Below are 23,205 nucleotides of genomic sequence, written 5' to 3' on the forward strand. Positions count from 1 at the left end.
ATCAACACCACGACCGATCATCGTCGATCTACCACCGCCCCCCTCGACCCCCCCCCCACCCCACGGTCTCCGTAGCGCCGAGCGGCGGTGCCCCACCACTCGCCTGGGCTGTGAGTGCTCTTCGAACATTCGCTCCCTGGCCTCCTTGAAGAGCCGCAGCGCCTGCTTGCTCTTCCTCACCAGGTTCTCCACGCACACGCGGAAGTACTCGTTCTCGGCCAGCGCCTGCATGCGTTCCTCGTACCTGCGGGGCGGCAACGGTTCGCTCCGAGGTTGGGGGTCCGGCCGTCGGAAACACGTGCGCGTGTGTTACCGCGTGTGTGTGTGTGTGCCTAAACAGCTTTTGTTCGGCCGGATCGAGGGGGCTAAACGGGCGCGGTACGGGCTAGAGAAGAGATGGAGTGATGTGGTACAGGAGGACGTGGAGCTGAGTGGATTTGCGGATGACCGGTACCAGCGGTGTCAAGATCGGCCTCTGTGGAGGAGGCTCGTGAAGGACGCTACTGGGCAGTTGGAGGCAGTCGCCCTCCAACAACAACGGAGGGCGGAAGAGCGACGCTCACAACAACGAGCGGAGCGCCGGGTGGCTAAAGCACAGCAATTTGGCACAGTAGGGGGCACAGGTGGTGCATCAGCCAGTCATCTCGGTCATCTCGGTCAGTCGACCCGTGGCACCTGGGTTTGCCCCGTGACCTCCTGCCAGCGGGCGTTCGACACTTCACGTAGCCTCAAGGTGCACATGGCCTGGCACAAGCGTCGTGGTGACGTCACCGCCACTTAGTGGCGAATGGCGGTTGTTGTTGTGTGTGCGCGTGCGTGTGTTAGCGGTAGTGTAGCGGTTAGTGCGCTGCGCTATGAACCTGGCGACCCCGGTTCGATTCCCGCTCACGGCCAACACCGGTGACGATCATCTGAATCGGTCCTGGGCCTCCTCTAGGTCGACTCAGCCTGAAATGAGTACCTGGTGCGAGTGTGTAAACATCGCTTGCACTGGGGAGACAAAGGCGCTCGGGCGTGGTGCTGGCCACCCACCCCCTCGTGTACCGTTCTGGCCCTTTATAGGTGCTACTCGCTAACAGCACTTGCCCGTACAGTCTGTTAAGGCTATACGTGGGATCTTTGTGTTAACGTGCGTGCACACGTGTTCACGTGTGCGCGTGCGTGCCAACGTCTTGCTCGTGGTGAGTGAGATGTTGACTATCTCGCCTGGTATGCACGAGGTCGTGGGTTCAATCCCGAGCCTGACAATCTTAGTGTCGGGATCGAACCCACAACCTCCTGTATACCAGGCGAGGCAGTTAACATCTCCTAGCCACCGTGGCGCCCGACAAACCACACCAGGTACTCATTTGAGGCCGAGTGGAGGGAGGCCCAGGACCGGCTCAGACAATCGTCACTGCGCTTGCCGCACCACCCACTCACTCACCCAACCACTCACTCACTCACCCAACCACTCACTCACTCACCCAACCACTCACTCACTCACCCAACCCGCTCACTCACTCGCCCAAACCGCTCACTCACCCACCCAACCACTCACCAACCACTCACTCACCCAACCACTCACTCACTCACCCAACCACTCACTCACTCACCCAACCACTCACTCACTCACCCAACCACTCACTCACTCCAACCCACTCACTCACTCACCCAACCCGCTCACTCACTCACCCAAACCCGCTCACGCACTCACCCAACCCGCTCGCTCACTCACCCAAACCGCTCGCTCACTCACCCACCCAACCACTCACTCACTCACCCAACCACTCACTCACTCACCCAACCACTCACTCACTCACCCAACCACTCACTCACTCACCCAACCACTCACTCACTCACCCAACCACTCACTCACTCACCCAACCACTCACTCACTCACCCAACCACTCACTCACGCAACCACTCACTCACCCAACCACTCACTCACTCACCCAACCACTCACTCACCCAACCCGCTCACTCACTCACCCAACCCGCTCACTCACTCACCCAACCCGCTCACTCACTCACCCAAACCGCTCACTCACCCACCCAACCACTCACTCACTCACCCAACCACTCACTCACTCACCCAACCACTCACTCACTCACCCAACCACTCACTCACTCACCAACCACTCACTCACTCACCCAACCACTCACTCACTCACCCAACCACTCACTCACCCAACCACTCACTCACCCAACCACTCACTCACTCACCCAACCACTCACTCACTCACCCAACCACTCACTCACGCAACCACTCACTCACCCAACCACTCACTCACTCACCCAAACCGCCGCACCGCCGCCACCACCACAACAAACCAAACAAATGTCACACGGCTGCAGTAGTCAAGATAACAAGTTTGGGGGGGGGGAGACCACGCACGCGCACGGATTACGTGCGGGTCACTTTCCGACACGCTCGCCGTCTCTCGGAAGCATTCGATCAGCAGGCACAAAAGCAGGCGGCTTGGGTGGGTGGGTGAGTGGGTGAGTGGGTGCGTGGGTGGTCAGTTGCTGGGTGGGTGAGTTGCTGGGTGGGTGAGTTGCTGGGTGGGTGAGTTGCTGGGTGGGTGAGTGGCTGTGTGGGTGGGTGAGTGGGTGCGTGGATTGATGGATGGGTGCATAGGTGAGTGGGCGGATGGGTGAGTAGGCGGATGGGTGAGTAGGTGGGCGAGTGGCTGGTTGGTTGAGTGGGTGGGTGAGTGAGTGAGTTGGTGAGTGGGTGAGTGGGTCAGTGGGTGAGTGGGTGGGTCAGTTGGTGGGTGGGTGAGTGGGTGGGTGAGTAGGTGGGTGAGTAGCTGGGTGGTTGAGTGGGTGCGTGGGTCAGTTGCTGGATGGGGGAGTGGCTTGGGTGGGTGCAGGTGAGTGGGCAGAATGGGCGAGTTGCTGGGTCGGTGAGTGACTCGGCAGGTGAGTGGGTGGGTGGGTGAGTGAGTGGGTGGGTGAGTGGGTGGGTGAGTGGGTGGGTGAGTGGGTGAATGGCTTGGGGTGGGTAGGTGAGTGGGTGAGTGAGCTTTGGATGGATGCATGAGTGGCTGGGTGGATGAGTGGGCGGGTGGGTAAGTGGGCGGGTGGGTGAGTGAGTAGGTGGGTGAGTGGCTGAGTGGGTGAGTGGAGTGGGTGAGTGGCTGAGTGGGTGAGTGGCAGGGTGGGTGAGTGGGTGGGTGAGTGGGCGGGTGGGCGAGTGGGTGAGTGGGCGGGTGGGTGAGTGGACGGGTGGGTGAGTGGGCGGGTGAACGGCTGGGCGGGTGAGTGGCTTGGGTGGGTGGGTGAGTGGCTGGGTGGGTGAGTGGCTGGGTGGGTGAGTGGGCGAGTGGGTGAGTGAGTGGCTGGGTGGGTGAGTGGCTGGGTGGGTGAGTGGCTGGGTGGGTGGGTGAATGGCTGGGTGGGTGGGCGAGTGAGTGGGTGAGCGGGCGGGTGGGTGAGTGGCTGGGTGGGCGGCTGTCAGGCCAAAAGGCCGTGGAAATTTTGCACGTACGTGCGATATTAATTTCTCTCTTGCCACTGGGTTGTGACCCAGGTTTTTGGTTTTTTTAGCCAACGCTTTGATGAATGCATCCGGGGGTTTCTCTACGGTGGAGTTCTGAACCACATCAACCACCACCAACCACCACCAACCACCACCAACCACCACCAACCACCACCACAACTTCGTGCGAGAGTTCCGCTCGCAACGGAGCCACCCCTAACCTCTCTACGGGAGTGATCGCCGATTCCCCGTCACGTCACACACGGATGAGTTAGAATCAGAATCCTTATTTCATTACTGGAGGAATATGATGAGCCGTAAAGCTCGTTTTCACAAATGTCCAGTAGTTGGTGTGAGTGAATGAGTGGATTTGTAAGTGGATGGGTGAATGAGTGGGTGGGTGAGTGGATGGGTGAGTGGATGGGTGAGTGGATGGGTGAGTGGGTGGGTGAGCGGATGGGTGAGCGGATGGGCGAGCGGGTGGGTGAGCGAATGGGTGAGTGAATGGGCAAGTGGATGGGAAAGTGGGTGGGTGGGTGAGTGAGTGGATTAATGTGGCTAAGTGGATAGGTGAGATGATGGGTGAGTGGACGGGTGAGTGGACGGGTGAGTGAACGGGTGAGTGAACGGGTGAGTGAATGGGTGAGTGGATGGGTGAGTGGATGGGCGAGTGGATGAGTGAGTGAATAGGCAAGTGTATGGGTAAGTGGGTGGGTGAGTGGATGAATGTGGCTAAGTGGATGGGTGAGATGATGGGTGAGTGACGGGTGAGTGGATGAATGTGGCTAAGTGAATGGATGAGTGGATGTGCGAGTGAATGGGCGAGTTGACGAATTCCATTCCAGCTCACGGCCACCAACACCGGTGACGATTATCTGAACCGGTCCTGGGCCTCCCCATAGGTTGACTCAGCCTCAAACGCTATCAATCTTGGTTGGAAAGCGTTGATGTTACTAACAATAAAAATAACATTCATTAATTCATTAAAGCCTCGTTGAGTCTCAAAAAAAATTTTCATTTGGGATGGTTAGCCCAATAATTCCAGCCTTTATTTGTCACCAATTCACTCCCCTGCTCACTTACTCGCTAACCCACCCACACACTCATTTCAGCCACCTACAGAACCACACAATCACCAACCCAACCAGACAACCACCCACCCACTCACTCACCCACTCACCAACTTAGACACTCACCCAAACACTCATCCATACCATCCAACTTCTCATTTCACACCCCAACCATTCAATTCACCTACCCACCCAACCTATCACCAACCCAACCACTCACCCAAACAATCACCCATCCCACCTCAACCAACCACTCACCCCAACCACTAAATTCATCCATCCACCCAACCACTCACTCACCAACCCAACCACTCACTCACCCAACCACTCACCAACCCCACCCAACTAGTAAATTCATCCACCCACCCAACCACTCACTCACTCACCAACCCAACCACTCATTCACCCAACCACTCACTCACCAACCCCACTCAACCACTAAATTCACCCAACCACTCACTGACCAACACAACCATTCACCCACCCAACCACTCACTCACTCACCCAACCACTCACTCACCAACCCACCCAACCACTCACTCACTCACCAACCCACCCAACCACTCACTCACCAACCCACCCAACCACTCACTCACCCACCCAACCACTCACTCACCCACCCAACCACTCACTCACCCACCCAACCACTCACTCACTCACACAACCACTCACTCACTCACCAACCCAACACTCACTCACCCAACCACTCACTCACTCACTCACCAACCCAAACACTCACTCACCCAACCACTCACTCACCCAACCACTCACTCACCCAACCACTCATTCACCCAACCACTCATTCACCCAACCACTCACTCACCAACCCCACCCAACTACTAAATTCACCCACCCACCCAACCACTCACTCACCAACCCAACCACTCACTCACCCAACCACTCACTCACCAACCCAAACACTCATTCACCCAACCACTCACTCACCCAGCCACTCACCCACTCACCCAACCACTCACTCACTCACCCAACCACTCACTCACCCACTCACTCACTCAACCACTCACTCACCCCACCCCAACCACTCACTCACCAACCCAACCACTCACTCACCAACCCACCCAACCACTCACTCACCAACCCACCCAACCACTCACTCACCCAACCACTCACTCACCCAAACACTCACTCAACCCAACCACTCACTCACCAACCCAACCACTCACTCACCAACCCAACCACTCACTCACCCACTCACTCACCCAACCACTCACTCACCAACCCCACCCAACTACTAAATTCACCCACCCAACCACTCACTCACCAACCCAATCACCACTCACTCACTCAACCACTCACTCACTCACTCACCCACTCACTCACCCAACCACTCACTCACTCACTCACCCAACCACTCACCCACTCACCAACCCGAACACTCAACCACTCATCAACCCAAACACTCACCCACTCACCAACCACTCACTCACTCACCCCAACCACTCTCCATCCATCCCCCAAACACCCTCTCTTCCTACCCCAACACCCCACACCCCCATCACATCACCTGGACAGCACGAGCCTCAGGTGTTGGTAGGTGTCGGGCAGGATGTCCACTCACTCACTAACCCACTCACCAACCCACTCACTCAACCACTCACTCACCCACTCACTCACCCACTCACTCAACCACTCACTCACCCAACCACTCACCCAACCACTCACTCACTCACCCAACCACTCACTCACCCACCCACCCACTCACCAACCCAACCACTCACTCACTCACCCAACCACTCACTCACTCACCCAACCACTCAGTCACCCAACCACTCACTCACTCACCAACCCAAACACTCACGTACTCACCAACCCACTCACCCACCCACTCACTCACCCCACCCCAACCACTCCATCCACCCCCCCACACCCCCATCACATCACCTGGACAGCACGAGCCTCAGGTGTTGGTAGGTGTCTGGCAGGATGTCCAGGATGTACGGGGGGCTATTCTTGAGTTGCAATCGTGGCGCCTGGCACGCCTTCACCACCTTGTCCATGAGCTTCCACGACTTCTCCACCGTCCGCCTATCCACCGTGGCTCTCGGAGGGCCGACAGCATCATGGATGGCATCGAGGAGTCCCAGAATTCGGTACTTTTTGGGCTGTCGGCTGCTGTTGTTGCCACCGCCGCCGCTGCTCGTGGTGGTGTTGATGGGTGTCGAGGTGGTGGTGGTGGTGGTTGTTGTTGTTGTGGTGTTGTTGTTGAGAGAATTCGAGGCACCACCACCGCTGGCAGAAGACGCCACGGAATTGGCTGCGATGGTATTGGCAGGTCCAGTGATGGCACCACCACCAGCACCACCACCACCAGCACCACCACCACCAGCACCAGCAGTGGGAGAGGCGTTGAAGTTACTCCCGTACGGAGCACCAGAATTCCCAGCAGAACCACCACCACCACCACTTAGGCAGCCACCACCACCACCACCAATGTAGCTACCAGAGATGCCTCCAAATCCACTGCTGGACCCGCCGCTGTAGCTCGCGATGCTTGGGGCAGACGAAGCTGCCGAGGTGAGGCTGTAGGTGCCACCACCAATGCCACCACCACCACCACCACCAAACCCACCACCACCAAACCCACCGCCTACGGCATAGCTACCGCTTGTGCCACCCAATCCGTAAGTGCTACCACCACCATAACTACCACCACCACCACTACCATAACTACCACCACCACTAGTACCACCACCACTACCGCCACCACCACTACCACCACCATAACCACTACTACCGCCACCACCACTACCACCACCACTGCCACCACCATAACTACCACTACCACCACCACTTGCAGCGCCGGCTACGGCATAGCTAGCGCCACCACTGTCCCCACTACCACCACCACTACCACCACCACTACCACCACCACTACCACCACTACCACCACCACTACCACCACTACCACCACCACCACCACCACCGCTTGAACTACCGAAGCCACTGGCTCCGTCAACGCCACCACCACCACCACCCTGAGAAGCGGCCATCGCGTCTCACTGCGTCACCCTGTAGCCAAGTCACTCTGTGTGTGTGTATGTGTGTGTGTCTCTGTGTGTGTGTGTCTGTGTGTGTGTCTCTGTGTGTGTGTGTCTGTGTGTGTGTCTGTGTGTGTGTCTGTGTGTCTGTGTGTGTGTCTCTGTGTGTGTCTCTGTGTGTGTGTGTGTCTGTGTGTGTGTGTCTGTGTGTGTGTGTGTCTGTGTGTGTGTTTGTGTGTGTGTCTCTGTGTCTGTGTGTGTGTGTCTCTGTGTGTGTGTGTCTGTGTGTGTGTCTCTGTGTGTCTGTGTGTGTCTGTCTCTGTGTCTGTGTCTCTGTGTGTCTGTGTGTGTCTGTCTCTGTGTCTGTCTGTGTCTGTCTGTGTCTGTCTGTGTGTGTGTCTGTCTGTGTGTGTGTCTCTGTGTGTGTGTCTCTCTGTGTGTCTGTGTGTGTGTGTCTCTGTGTGTGTGTGTCTGTGTGTGTGTGTCTGTGTGTGTGTCTCTGTGTGTGTGTGTCTCTGTGTGTGTGTCTGTGTGTGTGTGTCTGTGTGTATGTGTGTGTGTCTGTCTGTGTGTCTGTCTCTGTATGTGTCTGTGTGTCTGTCTGTGTGTCTGTGTGTGTCTCTCTCTGTGTGTGTCTCTCTCTGTGTCTCTGTGTGTGTCTCTCTCTCTGTATGTGTCTGTGTGTGTGTCTCTCTATCTCTCTGTGTGTGTGTCTCTCTCCCCACTCCCTTCCTCCTCGTGTCACCTCCTCCTCCTCCTACCTTCCTCTTCCTGCTCCCTCGGCGTCTCCCCTCGTCCCTCGTCTCCCCCACAACTCTCCCCTCCTGCTCCCCAAAACCTCCTCCCCCCGTCTCTCCCGCCGGCGTCTCCCTCCCGCTCACCCACCCGCTATGTCACCCAACCAGCCCGCGGTGTCTCACGGGGTTCCTCCCCGTGTCTCTCCCACCGTGTCTCCCCCCGTGTCTCCCCGTGTCTCTCTCCCTGCGTCTCCCCCCGTGTCTCTCTACCCCGCGTGTCTCTCCCCGTGTCTCTCCCCGTGTCTCCCCCCGTGTCTCCCCGTGTCCCCCCCCCCCCCCCCCGCGTCTCTCTCTCTACCCCCGTGTCTCTCCCCGCGTCTCTCTACCCCCGTGTCTCTCCCCGTCTCTCCCCGCGTGTCTCGTCTCCCCCCGTGTCTCTCTCTACCCCCGTGTCTCTCCCCGTGTCTCCCCGTGTCTCTCCCCGTGTCTCTCTCCCCGCGTGTCTCTCCCCCCCAGTGTCTCTCCGTGTCTCTCCCCCAGTGTCTCTCCCCCCCCCAGTGTCTCTCCGTGTGTCTCTCCGCGTGTCTCTCCCCGCGTGTCTCTCTACCCCCCGCGTCTCTCTCTCCCCCAGTGTCTCCCCGCGTCTCTCTCTCCCCCAGTGTCTCTCTCCGCGTCTCCCCCCGTGTCTCTCCCCGTGTCTCTCTCTACCCCGTGTGTCTCTCTACCCCCGCGTGTCTCTCCCCCCGCGTCTCTCCCCGTCTGAGCCCTTCCGCGCCCAGTTCCGCCTTCACGGAATCACCCCCCACCAACCCCCCCCCCCTGCAACGACGAATCGATTCCACTAATCGGCAACACGACTCAAATGGAATCGATTCCCTCCAAACACCCCCCCCCCCATCCCCCCATTTGCACTTACGAATCGATTCTGTAAAAGTCAACAACACGGAAGAAATAGAATCGATTCTCTACCCCCGCACCACCCCGAATCGATTCTCTCACCCACGCCGCCCCCCACCCACACTTGCACTTCCGAATCGATTCTGAAAATCGCCGATACGATTAAAATGGAATCGATTCTCTGCCCACCAACACCGCCTCTCAGCCCCCCCCCCGGACTTGCACTGCCGAATCGATTCTGAAAATCGCCGACACGATTAAATTGAATCGATTCTCTCCACACATCCCAATGTATCTCAATGTAAATTCTTAACAGGCGAAGCGCTTCCACGTGGTACGATTACGGAATCGATTCATCAGGATTTGTTTTTATATAAAACTAACGATTCCCCACTCCCCTATAATACGGCGTCACGAGAGGAATCGATTTTCTACATAAATCGATAGAATCGATAGAATCGAGTAACACGAACGCATCGCGCGCCCGTCAACGTTCCGTTTCGCAAGGAATCGATTCGATTCGTCGGGTTGTAAAGCAAAAAAGCGAATCGACAAATCGATTCGGAAGTGAAATTCGCTTTTCCTTTGGATTTCCAGACGAATTGTAGCAGCCAGTCCAAGTCTCAATGCAATTCGTAGCGTGTCCTAATCATCGGTGGAGTTAAGGGAAAACCCATGGATTGTACCCCTATAGACTCACGTGACCACACACCTCCTGTCTGTACCAGTGTGCTGATCTTAAAGGTGCATTGAACAATTATAATACTCCAATTGATGCTCCTGCTGCTGTTGTGGAGTGACTCATGCAGCCAGCTATGGCTGCAGGGTTTTTGGTGGTACATGTTGTTTGTGTCATTTATTGTGAAAATTCCGTGAGTGGGTGAGTGTTTGGGTTGGTGAGTGGGTGAGTGTTTGGGTTGGTGAGTGAGTGGTTGGGTGAGTGAGTGGTTGGGTGAGTGAGTGGTTGAGTGAGTGGTTGATTGAGTGAGTGGTTGGGTGAGTGAGTGGTTGGGTGAGTGAGTGGGTGAGTGTTTGGGTTGGTGAGTGAGTGGTTGGGTGAGTGAGTGGTTGATTGAGTGGTTGATTGAGTGAGTGGTTGGGTGAGTGAGTGGGTGGTTGAGTGTTTGGGTTGGTGAGTGAGTCACGAAAGCTTCAAATCTAGGATCACTGTTTCATTGCTTTCATGGCTATATTATTGGTGATTTCTAAAAGTGTATTGGTTTAGCCATGTTTGTGTTCTTGTAGTACGGAGTTAGACTGATGGCCTTAATCTAAGTTGTCTTGTGGTGGTTGTTGTTTGACTTGCATCCCACTGGGATTTTTGCACACAGCATTGGTGTGTAACGGTGATTTTTTTCTGCAATATTTTGCTGTCTTTTCTTGGATTTCTGTTTGCACTCAGTCACATATTCACTTTAAGATGTTTTTTGTTCATGTTTTTGTTTTTTTGTTTGTTGCGGTTGCACCCAATTCAAGAGCTGAATGGCTCACAGGGCTCTGTACCTAATACATGAGCTTGAACTTACACTACAACGCGTTACGCTTCCACGTGTGCGGGTCACGTGACAGAGGTGACGTCACAGCTCACCTGTCGTGCAAAAAATATTTGCATTATTGAGCTCCCTCCCCCCCAAAAAAAACACAAAAGTGTATTTTTATAATTTGTGCATGGTGTACAGTCTGGAAAGTACCCACATGGAAAATTTCAAGTTTGTTGCATGTCGCGAAGTACCATAAACATTTTGAACAAACACATATTCATAACTTTGCCTTTTATATACTAAAAATATGGAGATTCTAGATTTGAAGCTTTCGTGACTGCACGGATTCATATTCTTAGGTTTTTTCGGTAAAGTCACGTAGGTAAAAAATTAAAATTATTTTACTTTTATTAATTTTAACGTTTCACCTACGTGACTTTACCGAAAAAACTTAAGAATATAAATATGGAGATGTGGACACCGTTATATTAAAATCGCTTTTCGGAAATAAAAAACCCCACTTGTCACGGGCGGGCCACCGTAGAATGACGTCACGCCACGTGCTTTCGTCAGGGAGCTGGTCGGTGATTGCGTCATCGTGTTATTCTTTTGGGGGTTGGCAGTTCCACATGACGTCATCGTGTGTAAAGTGACGTCATCGCGTGTCTAGTGACGTCATCGTGTGACCAAGTGAGATCTTCTCGTATTTAGTGACGTCATCGTGTGACCAAGTGAGATCTTCTCGTATTTAGTGACGTCATCGCGTGTCTAGTGACGTCATCGTGTGACCAAGTGAGATCTTCTCGTATTTAGTGACGTCATCGTGTGACCAAGTGAGATCTTCTCGTATTTAGTGACGTCATCGCGTGTCTAGTGACGTCATCGTGTGACCAAGTGAGATCTTCTCGTATTTAGTGACGTCATCGTGTGACCAAGTGAGATCTTCTCGTATTTAGTGACGTCATCGCGTGTCTAGTGACGTCATCGTGTGACCAAGTGAGATCTTCTCGTATTTAGTGACGTCATCGTGTGACCAAGTGAGATCTTCTCGTATTTAGTGACGTCATCGCGTGTCTAGTGACGTCATCGTGTGACCAAGTGAGATCTTCTCGTATTTAGTGACGTCATCGTGTGACCAAGTGAGATCTTCTCGTATTTAGTGACGTCATCGCGTGTCTAGTGACGTCATCGCGTCTAGTGACGTAATCGCGTTGGGGCGGAATTTTATCCAAAACCGAAGGGGGGGAGGGGGAGTTTTTTTGCCGAGTGACGTCATCGTGTCGGCGCAATCTTTACGTGACGTCATTAGTTAATGGGCGGCGCTGACGGCTAATTAGCGGGAGATGTTTTATGACGTCACCATGTAGGCGGGGCTTGTCATGTAAATTTTATTTCTTAGGGCTCAAAGTGATATCCAATTTTAAAAAATTTAATTGAAGCCTGTAGTGCTATGGGGCCATCCATAAATGACGTCACGCACCTTGGGGGGCGGGGGGGTCAGACATTTGTGACGATGTGTGACGTCATATCAAATTGCACAACTTTAAATAAATATATAATTGTTATAACAACACTCCTACAACATCAGCGCCACATTAAGGATCCTTTCTAGCACTACAGGATCCTTTATAGGGGCCGTCCATAAATGACGTCACGCAATTTTAGACGAATTTTTGACCCCCCCTCGTCACACGACGTCACAAAAAGTCAGACCCCCCCTCAAATATGACGTCACCACTCAAATATGACGTCACACCGCTTTGACCCCCCCCCTCGTCACATGACGTCACAAAAAGTCAGACCCCCCCCTCAAATATGACGTCACATTTTGAAAAAAAAACATGCTTCAAATCGCTTTGAACTATTGTCATTGTGGTGCGTATTTAATGTGGCGCTGCACTATGATGTTGTAGGAGAAAAGATTGATCAAAAAGTCTATTTAATTAAGTAGAACGTGTTGTCTATATTTATTTAAAGTTGCGCATTTTGATGTGACGTCACATTTCTCAACCCCCCCCCCCCACTAGGTGCGTGACGTCATTTACGAACGGCCCCTATGCAACAACCGAAGCCTAAGAATCTCGCGTGAAATCTCGCGAGACTTGCCGCGTTGCTTTCGCCCCGCCCCCCCCCCGCTTGAGTTCTCGCGAGACTTGCCGCGTTGTTTTTGCTCCCCGCTTGAGTTATCGCGAGACTTGGCTACGGTTGCCCGTGGCAACGCAGCGACGCCTCGGGCCTAGTCACTGCAATCTGCAGCCTGTCTGCGTCTCTTTAATTTGATTAAGTTAGTGGCCGTGAAATTTCTTTAACTTTGTCCCCCCGTTTAAAATAATGCCGCCCAAGAAGAAAAAGGGAAAGGGGGGAAAGGGCAAGAAGAAGAAGAATGAGAAGACATCAGGTTTATTTACGATTAATTATGATTCGGTGTTCAATTTATGTGAATCGTGATATGTTTGCTGAACTTTTTTTGCACCGTACTTAGTGAACTATGTTTGTTGAACTTATTTCGCACAGTACTTAGTGAACTGTGACATGTATGTATGTTTAAGTACTTTCGAACAGTACTTAGCGAATCGTAACATGTATGTATGCTGAACTTTTTTCGCACCGTACTTAGTGAACTATGTTTGTTTAACTTTTTTCGCACCGTACTTAGTGAACTATGTATCTAGATTTGAAGTAGTATATAGTGTATAGTAGTATCGAACTATATTTGTTGAACTTCTTTTGCACCGTACTTAGTGAACCGTGCTATGTATGTATGTTGAGGAGTTCCCAGGACGCACTCGGAGACGCAGGTAAGGTTTAGGGGCTTTCGCCAAAGGTGTATTAGAGCTGTTAAAATCTAACACAAGGGTACACAACAGAGGTCGCAAACGGGTTTTGATTCCTTACCCGTACCCGGCCGCACCAGGGTCGCAAACGGGTACCCGTACCCGGCCATACCCGTACCCTACCCGGCCGGGTACGGGTACCCATACGCTACCTGTACCCTACCCGAAATGAGTGACAAATGGTTACTCACCAGTGACTCACGGCCTACCCCTACCCGTACCCGAACGCACCAGGGTCGCAAACGGGTACCCGTACCCGTACCCGGCCATACCCGTACCCTACCCGTACCCGGCCGGGTACGGGTACCCGTACGCTACCCGTACCCTACCCGAAATGAGTGACAAACGGTTACTCACCAGTGACTCACGGCCTACCCGTACCCGTACCCGGCCACACCAGGGTAGCCGGGTATCGGGTAGGGTACGGGTATCGGGTACCCGGTTGCGACCTCTGGTACACAACTCCCAGGGGTTAGGGGTCCTATGCTGAGTCCTGGTCCCTGCCGGCTAGCTCCGGTCTCTCTCTCTCCGTGTCGGACCGGCTACCACCGGCCTCCTTCCAGACTCACGACTTCGTCCCTCTACACCTGGTTCCCTCTCTACCCTAGTGATAGGTTTTTACCCTTTCAACTGGTACAAAAACTGACACCTTTATACAAGGCATCATGTTTGCAATAACCACAACACAAGCAGTCAAAATGTAAACAAAAAGAAACAACTCTGATGATGATAATGATATCCACTGTCCTTGAAGTTGATTGGTCCACACACGAGACAGCTTTTCTTAGAGCCTAGTCTCCATTGGTGTTGGACCAGATGACGCCAAAAGGCGTACAACTCAAAAACAGCGCACTATCAGAGTATACAGGCAATTGGTAAAAAGGTGTCAGTTTTGTTGCCAGATAGAAGGGTAAAACACCAATTATGATATATTTTACTGGCAAATGAGGTACCAATGGTGTAAATGCTTACCCCGAGCTCTCATACTCTGATGGTGCATTGTCTTTGAGTTGTGTGCCTTTTGGCGTCATCTGGTCCAACCCATGTGAGACTAGGCTCTAAGGAAAGCTGTCTCGGGTGTGGACCAATCAACTTCAAGGACAGTGCATACATTATCAGAGTTTTGTTTTTTGTTTGCATTATGACTGCAGGTATTGTGGTCTATGCAAACATGACTCCTCGTAAAAAAAGGTGTCAGTTTTGTTGCCAGATAAAAGGGTACAAAAACAATTATCATATTTTTTACTGGCAAATGAGGTACCAATGGTGTAAAACTTAAACTAAACTTAAACTATTTCTATTTGACCAGGTAAGGCCCGCTGCGCTACAGTGTATAGCTCTTTGTCAGAAGCGAACTGGCGATCACAAATAATAGCTCAATGAGGTGGCGTATTATCGCGTGGACATTTACAGCAGCCAAATGGCTCCAAAACGCCTGACGTTGATTTTAAATGTGGAGGGTGAAAAGCCGGAGAAAAATCCAATATACAGGCTTCGTCAGTCAGGGTCGGGATTGAACCCGCGACCTCTTGTATACGAGGCGGGGTAGTTAACATCTCGTAACACTTTGCAGTGTGGACCCGGACACTGAGACCGTGTGGTGTGGTTCGGTTGCAGATTCCACCGAGGAGAAGTTTGAACGTTCGCGACGGGAGGTGGAGATTTTGAAAGACCACCTGGGTAAGGATGACGACACGGCAGCCCCCGTCCGCTTTTGGCAACGCGTTCAGTCCATCGTACACTTGGGAAATTCCCGTCAAGACACCAGATGTAACGGAGAATGTTTATAATGACGTGTCTGTGTGTAGTATTAGGTTTTTACCCTTTAAACTGGTACAAAACTGACACCTTTATACAAGGCATCATGTTTGCAATAACCACAACACAAGTAGTCAAAATGCTTGTGTTGTGGTTATTGCAAACATGATGCCTTGTATAAAGGTGTCCGTTTTGTACCAGTTTAAAGGCTAAAAACCTACTACTGTATTTTGCCACTGGTAAAGAAGATGTCTCATAGTGTGTCTGTGTGTGTCGACCTTGTCTCGCACCGTACGTCGCCAGCCGCGCTCTTCGGATGTTCGGGGGAAGGGCAAAAAACTAAACAGGAAAAGCAGTTCTAAAGAAATGAGCTTTCAATCGAGATGATTTAGAAGTGCCATAGCTCCAAGTGGCTTCATAACATCGCCGGCAAGAGCGTTCCAGACGGCCGCAGAAGTGCACCTGAAATCAGAATATTTTATTCATACTGCCGGAATCCGATGAGCTTTCAAGCTCGTATTCACAGATGTCCAGTCCCGGCACGGGGTAAGACAGTAACAACAAACACAATACAACAACACGATAGGATAAGTCCAAGAAAGGGAACCAAATCACCCGACACACACACAAAGCGCCGCGCGACGCCTGTTCATGACGAATGTAGCGCTCCCTCGTGTCGATGAAGACCTCCGCACAACAGCGATGGCGTTACGTGGGCCAACATCTCCTAGCCACCGTGATGATAATGAAAGAGAGACACGCAAACTCCAAATGTACAGCAGGCGTCAGGGTCGGGATCGAATCCACGGCCTCCTGCATACCAGGCGAGGGTGTTAACATATTCTAGCCACCGTGTCGCATTACTGCCATCTGTGCTGCTGCTGCTGTTGTTGTTGCTGTTGTTGTTGTTCCAGCATTGCAGAGGGAGGGTTGTAGGAGAGCTGAGTTTGGGAGGGAGACATGGAGAGGCAAAGCAACGCAATTGGAGACAGAACTGGAGGAGAAGAAAGAGGAAGAGGATGCAGTCAGTTCTGGTCTGTACTGCACTCCGTGCAAAGTCACACTTCGTCAATCTACACTACATCACACGACACTTAATCGCTACCCCATAGCGCAACAAGGCTGAGTTTAAGCACGAGACTGATCCTTGTCTCACCGAGCCATCGCCCGGTCACACCAAGGTTACCCGCAAGACTTTATGAACTTCACTGCACATCCTGCCGCACCACCACCGCCGCTGTGTGCCGTGTCACCGCCGTGCAGAGGTCGCAAACGGGTTTTGATTCCTTACCCGTACCCGTACCCGGCCGCACCAGGGTCGCAAATGGTTACCCGTACCTGTACCCGGCCGGGTACGGGTACCCGTTCCCTACCCGTACCCGTACCCTACCCGAAATGAGTGACAAACGGTTACTCACCAGTGACTCACGGCCTACCCGTACCCGTACCCGGCCGCACCAGGGTCGCAAACGGGTACCCGTACCCGGCCGGATACGGGTAGCCGGGTATCGGGTAGGGTACGGGTATCGGGTACCTGGTTGCGACCTCTGCCGCTGTGCGTTTGTGCGTCTCACCGACAGAGCTCACGCGCCAGTACAAGACGATGCACGGCGACCTGTCTCTACGCGTGCGGCAGCTGGAGTCGGACGTGCAGTACCTGCAGAGCCAGCTGGGTAATCAGACACATTTAATTTAATAACATTTTCATTTATTTGGTATAGCCTTGTGAGCTATTCGGCTCTTGAATCGGGTGCAACCGCAACACACAAAAAACAAAAACATGAACAAGAAAACAACTTAAAGTGACTATGTGCAAACATTAAAATCCAGGAACAAATAGCAAATTAATCTTCTTGGTTCTTTTGGTAAAGTCACGTAGAAGGGAAATAATAATGTAAATTCCTTTGTCAAGGCGCTCTCCTCCTCTAACCCCTGCTTAAATATACGCCGCCAAGCTTGGTTGTGTTCATTCGGACACTGTCTTTCCGACAGCCCTGTTCTTCACCTGAGGACGGCTGCTTGTGTTGTGGCCGAAACGTCGTGAGAATTGTATTATTTTATTATGTTGTATTTTTATTATTTTATGATTTCCCTTCTACGTGACTTTACCGAAAGAACCAAGAAGATGAATCCCTGCAGTCACGAAAGCTTTAAATCGAAAAATAGCAAATTCTTTCAGAAAAAGCACCATACACCAACGCTGTGTGCAAAAATCCCACAGCGATACACTGCAAGATACCTGTGGTAGCAATGATATGAAAGGGCACCATGGTGGCGAGATGTTAAATAGCTCGCCCGGTATACAGAAGGTCGTCGGTTCGAAGCCGACCTTGACGATGCCAGGTTCATGGTGACATGTGAATGGCAATAATTTACTGATGCCACAGTGGCGAGATGTTAACTACTTCACCTGGTATACAGGAGGTCGTGGGTTCCATCCTGATGCTGACGATGCCAGGTTAATGGTGGCATTTTTATAATAATGATTTATGAGTTCCACAGTGGCGAGATGTTAACTACCTCCCCTGGTCTACAAGAGGTCGTAGGTTCGATGCCTGTACATTTGGAGTTTGCATATCTCCCTCCCCGTGGTCATGTGGATCTTTCTCCCGGCCGTCCCGTTTTTCCCTCCACATTCGCAATCAGCATCGCGCGTTCGTGGTATTTAGCTGCAAGAGATTTCCACGCGATGATGAGCCGGCAACTTCCTTGAGCTATCGTTTGCGATGGCCAACGTCGCTTCTGAAAACGTGCAATGCAACTCAGTGGGGCCTTGCCTGGTAAAATAACAAAAAGTGTTTAATAGTTCAGTTTAAACAGTGGTGGTACCATTGTCGTCATCATCCTCATCACCGTCGTCAAGAGGTCGCAAACGGGTTTTGATTCCTTACCCGTACCCGTACCCGGCCGCACCAGGGTCGCAAATGGTTACCCGTACCTGTACCCGGCCGGGTACGGGTACCCGTTCCCTACCCGTACCCGTACCCTACCCGAAATGAGTGACAAACGGTTACTCACCAGTGACTCACGGCCTACCCGTACCCGTACCCGGCTGCACCAGGGTCGCAAACGGGTACCCGTACCCGGCCGGGTACGGGTAGCTGGGTATCGGGTAGGGTACGGGTATCGGGTACCCGGTTGCGACCTCTGCCGTTGTCACAGGCTCCAGGAGAAGGGGTGGAAGCCACTTTCGCTGCGCGGACAGTAACAGTAGCAGCGGTAGCATTGTTGTCAATGTTAGTAGCAGCAACAGTAGCAGCATCAGCAGATTAATCGCCAGCGGTAACACCCACGGCAGCGGCAGCAGAAGTCAGAAAGAGTCGGATATTTTCTGCTCAAATGAACTCTAAACCAGCGGTGGAAATGTCGATGTTGATTCTAAATGTGGAGGGAAAAACTGGAGGACCCGGAGAAAAATCACGGGGAGAGAAAGAGAGGGAGAGACATTCAAACTCCAAATATACAGCAGCAGGAGTCGGGGTCAGGATCGAACCCACGACCTCCTGTAGACCAGGCGAGGTAGTTAACATCTCCTAGCCACCGTGATGATGATGAGAGAGAGAGACACGCAAACTCCAAATATACAGCAGCAGGCGTCAGGGTCGGGATCGAACCCACGGCCTCCTGTAGACCAGGCGAGGTAGTCAACATCTCCTAGCCACCGTGATGATGATGAGAGAGAGAGAGAGACATTCAAACTCCAAATATACAGCAGCAGGCGTCAGGGTCGGGATCGAACCCACGGCCTCCTGTAGACCAGGCGAGGTAGTTAACATCTCCTAGCCACCGTGATGATGATGAGAGAGAGAGAGACACGAAAACTCCAAATATACAGCAGCAGGCGTCAGGGTCAGGATAGAACCCACGACCTCCTGTAGACCAGGTGAGGTAGTCAACATCTCCTAGCCAACCTGATGATGATGAGAGAGAGAGACATCCAAACTCCAAATACAGCAGCAGCAGGCGTCAGGGTCAGGATAGAACCCACGACCTCCTGTAGACCAGGCGAGGCGGTTAACATCTCCCAGCCACTGAGGTAGCGGCAAGCCGCACTCGCAACAGCAGCCGCGGCCACTCTCGCCGGCGTCAGCAGGAACGTCAAATAATGACCAGCGGAGTCAGCATCGTTACTCACCAACGCACACCCACGCAGCACGCCCGGCTCAGTCATTCACACGCGGAATCACTCACACAATCAACCACCCACGGCACCAACATGCCCTGTGCACGTGTACCCGTGTGTCTCGGTGGAGCGCAGTGGTCAGCGCTACGCTGCGCTACGAACCCGGCGACCCCGAGTTCGATTTCCGCTCACGGCCAACACCGGTGTCGATTATCTGGGCCTCTCCTAGGTCGACTCAGCCTCAAATGAGTACCTGGTGCGGTATATAAAAAAAAAACATCGCCACTGGGGAGACAAAGGCGGCTGGGTGTGGTGCTGGTCACCCACCACCTCGTGCGCCGTTCCGGCCTTCAAAGGTGATCGCGAACAGCACTTGCCCCAGCAGTCTGTTAAGGCTACACGGGGGATCTTTGTGTCTCTGTGTGGGGAGCGGTGGCGCAACCGTTAGCGCACTGCGCATCAAACCCTGCAACTCCCGAGTGAGATTCCAACACGCTCGCTCGGTCATTCACAAGCGGAATCGCTCACACACTCAACCACCCCTTGGGCAACATGCCGAGTGCACATGTGCGGATCTCTGTGTGGGGAGCGGTGGCGCAGCGGTTAGCGCACTGCGCTTCAAACCCAGCAAAGCCGAGTTAGATTTCGACTCGTGGCCAACGTCAGCGGTAAATAATCTGAGCCGGTCCTTCAATGAATACCCTGTGTAAAACATCGCCACTGGGGAGACAAAGGCGGCCGGGCGTGGTGCTGGCCACCCACCCCCTCGTGTGCTGTTTCGGCCTTCATAGGTGCTGCTCGCTAACAGCACTTGCCCCTACAGTCTGTTAAGGCTACACGGGGGATCTTTGTCTTTATTTGTGTGTGTGTGTGTACACGTGTGTGTGTGTGTATACACGTGTGTGTGTGTGTGTCAGTGTGTATACACGGGGAGCGGTGGTGTAGCGGTTAGCGCGCTGCGCTGTGAACCGCTCACGGCCAACACCAGTGACGATTATCTGAACCGGTCCTGGGCCTCCCCTAGGTCGACTCAGCCTTAAATGAGTACCTGGTGCGGTGTGTAAACATCGCCACTGGGGAGACAAAGGCGGCCGGGCGTGGTCCTGGCCACCCACCCCCTCGTGTGCCGTTCCGGCCTTCATAGGTGCTCGCTAACAGCACTTGCCCCTACAGTCTGTTAAGGCTATACGGGGGATCTTTGTCTTTGTATACACGTGTGTGTGTATACACGTGTGTGTGTATACACGTGTATATGTGTGTGTGTGTGTGAGATAGAGGAGAGTCAACGCAGTGTGAGGGAGGAGCGTGCGGAGCGAGAGAAACTCTCCCGGGAGAAGCTGCTGCTGCAGACGGAACTTCAGGACAAAATGGAACTCATGGAGGAGGAGTACGAGAGAGCTTTCCACGTGAGAACCACTCGTACACACTCTCACTCACTCACTCGTACACTCACTCACTCTCATATACACTCACTCACTCACACTCACTCGTACACACTCACTCACTCATACACTATCACTCACACTCACTCGTACACACTCACACTCATACACTCTCACTCATTCATACACACTCACTCATACACTCTCACTCACTCACTCATACACACTCACTCATACTCACTCGTACACACACTCACTCACTCGTACACACTCACTCGTACACACTCATACACACACTCACTCACTCATACACTATCACTCACACTCACTCACTCACACTCATACACTCTCACTCACTCATACACTCTCACTCACTCACTCATACACACTCACTCATACACACACTCACTCACTCGTACACACTCACTCGTACACACTCATACACACACTCACTCACTCATATACACTCACTCATATACACTCACTCGTACACACTCACTCACTCATACACACTCACTCATACACTCACACTCACTCATACACTCACACTCACTCACTCATTCACACTCACTCACTCATACACACTCATACACACTCACGCATATACACTCACTCACTCACACTCACTCACTCACTCACACTCACTCGTACACTCAGCTGTGTAGGTCTTTTTCAGAAGCGACCTGCCCGATAACGATAGCTCACCGAAGTGGCCGATCATCACGTGGACATCCATAGCAGTAGCCAAATACTGACATAACGAAGGGGGCCTTCGAACATTGGTTAAACTAAACTAATTTATCTGAGCAGGTAAGGCCTTCCGAGCCGATGTTACTCCTTTTCAGAAACACCACAATCATCATCATCATCACGTGGACATTGATAGCAGAAGCCAAATGACTGTTGATACTCCTACTGATGCTCCTGCTGTTGTGGAGTGACTCGTGCAGCCAGCTATGGCTGCAGAGTTTGGTGGTGGTACATGTTGTTGACGTCGTTTATTGTGAAAATTCGGTCACAGTTCCTATGATCACTGTTTCATTGCTTTTATGGCTTTATTTTGGTGATTTTCGAAAAGTTTTTTGGTTTGGCCATGTTTGTTTGTTGTAGTACGGAGTTAGACTGATGGCCTTAATCTAAGTTGTCTTGTGGTTGTTGTTGTTGTTTGACTTGCATCCCACTGGGATTTTTGCACATTTTTGTGTACGGTGCTTTTTCTGCAATATTTTACTGTCTTTTCTTGGATTTTCTGTTTGCACTCAGTCACATATTCACTTTAAGATGTTTTTTGTTCATGTTTTTGTTTGTTGCGGTTGCACCCGATTCAAGAGCCGAATGGCTCACAGGGCTCTATACCTAATACATGAACTTGAACTTGACTCGAAACGCATGGGCGATGATTCTCAATGCGGAGGGGAAAACCGGAGGTCCCCGAGAGAAATCCACGCGGACCACGGGGAGAGAGAATGATGACGGCATTTATTTGTAACGCGCCAGATTTTGCAGACGAGTCAACAAATCGTAGGCGCGGAGCCAAGCTCAGGGCTGCTCGAAAGCCCTGACCCAACACAGATAGAGGAGGCCCTTAGACGTGTATGTCTCAAACGTTAGAGTGTTGAGGATGATATTTACTGACTAAAGCGGCAGCGCCTCGGTGGTGTGATGTCATCTTCCTCGCCTGCTATGCAGGAGGTCAGGGGTTCGATCCCGACCCTGATGCCTGTCTTGTACTCTGCACTACTATTGTGTTTTTGTCACTGTTTGTCGTTGAAACGTTCTTACCCCATTCCCCTACTGGACATTGTGAAAATAAGAGTTTTACAGCTAATCGGATTCTTTCTGGAGTATAAAAAATAAATCTGATTCTGCTACAGGCGTCAGGGTTGTGTTTAAACCCACGACCTCCTGTATAGCGGGCGAGGTAGCTAACATCTCGCCACCGCGACAACCTGTTGTTGTTGTTGTTGTGTGTCCCCCACCCCCGTCCCACCGCCCCGGTGTGGCGGTACAGGCGGCGCTGGACTCCCTCGTGTCTCGCCTGGACACGGCGAAGGCGGCGTGGGAGCCCCGCGTGGCGCTGCTCCACGCCAAGCACAAGCGCACGCTGCAGCAGCACGGCCTGGCACCCCTCTCCCTGTAGCCGCCACGGAAACCGCAGCGCCCCCTGGAGGCACCACACCGCCACAGCGCTGCACATAACCCAGCACTTCCTGTACCCACAATGCCCACCCAGCCCTGTGTGTGTGTGTGTGTGCGCCGAGGTCACGTCTCTGTGCGACAGAGATCGCAAACGGGTTTTGATTCCTTACCCGTACCCGGCCGCACCAGGGTCGCAAACGGGTACCCGTACCCTTACCCGGCCGTGTACGGGTAGGGTACGGGTACGGGTACCCGATTGCGACCTCTGGGATGAAGCCATGTTGCAGGCGCGGGTGGGTTGATTCTAGGAACTTGAATTGTG

The 23,205-nt window shown here is 52.6% G+C and overlaps 2 protein-coding genes across 3 annotated transcripts in view; one reads left to right on the forward strand and one right to left on the reverse strand.

The window, feature by feature from the left end:
* The window catches only part of LOC133358470 (E3 ubiquitin-protein ligase CBL-like), a 44,135-nt gene extending 35,720 nt beyond the window's left edge, over positions 1-8,415 (reverse strand). The window contains exons 1-2 of one of the 2 annotated variants that reach the window (XM_061576782.1): positions 6,436-8,415; positions 104-244 (exon numbers count right to left, since the gene is read on the reverse strand). In XM_061576782.1, the coding sequence (XP_061432766.1) occupies positions 104-244; positions 6,436-7,544 (1,250 nt within the window). In that variant the 5' untranslated portion in view covers positions 7,545-8,415. Of the gene's footprint in view, positions 1-103; positions 245-6,058; positions 6,102-6,435 lie in introns of those variants that run through there. The other variant, XM_061576783.1, reaches the window with a different exon arrangement.
* Positions 8,416-12,852: 4,437 nt separating this feature from the next.
* CCDC153 (coiled-coil domain containing 153) lies at positions 12,853-23,199 on the forward strand. Its single transcript, XM_061576900.1, has 6 exons — positions 12,853-13,045; positions 15,099-15,161; positions 16,154-16,273; positions 16,820-16,912; positions 20,638-20,768; positions 22,756-23,199. The coding sequence occupies exons 1-6, from the start codon at positions 12,979-12,981 to the stop codon at positions 22,882-22,884; spliced, it is 603 nt and encodes a 200-aa protein (XP_061432884.1). The 5' UTR covers positions 12,853-12,978; the 3' UTR covers positions 22,885-23,199.
* The last annotated feature ends 6 nt before the right edge of the window (positions 23,200-23,205 follow it).

Source organism: Lethenteron reissneri, chromosome 62 (assembly GCF_015708825.2).
Source record: "Lethenteron reissneri isolate LAM-NWPU_2019-01 chromosome 62, ASM1570882v1, whole genome shotgun sequence".
Classification (NCBI taxonomy): Eukaryota; Metazoa; Chordata; class Hyperoartia; order Petromyzontiformes; family Petromyzontidae; genus Lethenteron; species Lethenteron reissneri.

Excerpts from the sequence above, each read along its gene's own strand:
- CCDC153 (XM_061576900.1), top strand. The coding sequence starts at position 12,979 with ATGCCGCCCAAGAAGAAAAAGGGAAAGGGGGGAAAGGGCAAGAAGAAG. Across the intron at positions 13,046-15,098 it reads GAAGAATGAGAAGACATCAG|ATTCCACCGAGGAGAAGTTT; the intron begins GTTTATTTACGA and ends GTTCGGTTGCAG. Across the intron at positions 16,913-20,637 it reads GTACCTGCAGAGCCAGCTGG|AGGAGAGTCAACGCAGTGTG; the intron begins GTAATCAGACAC and ends TGTGTGAGATAG.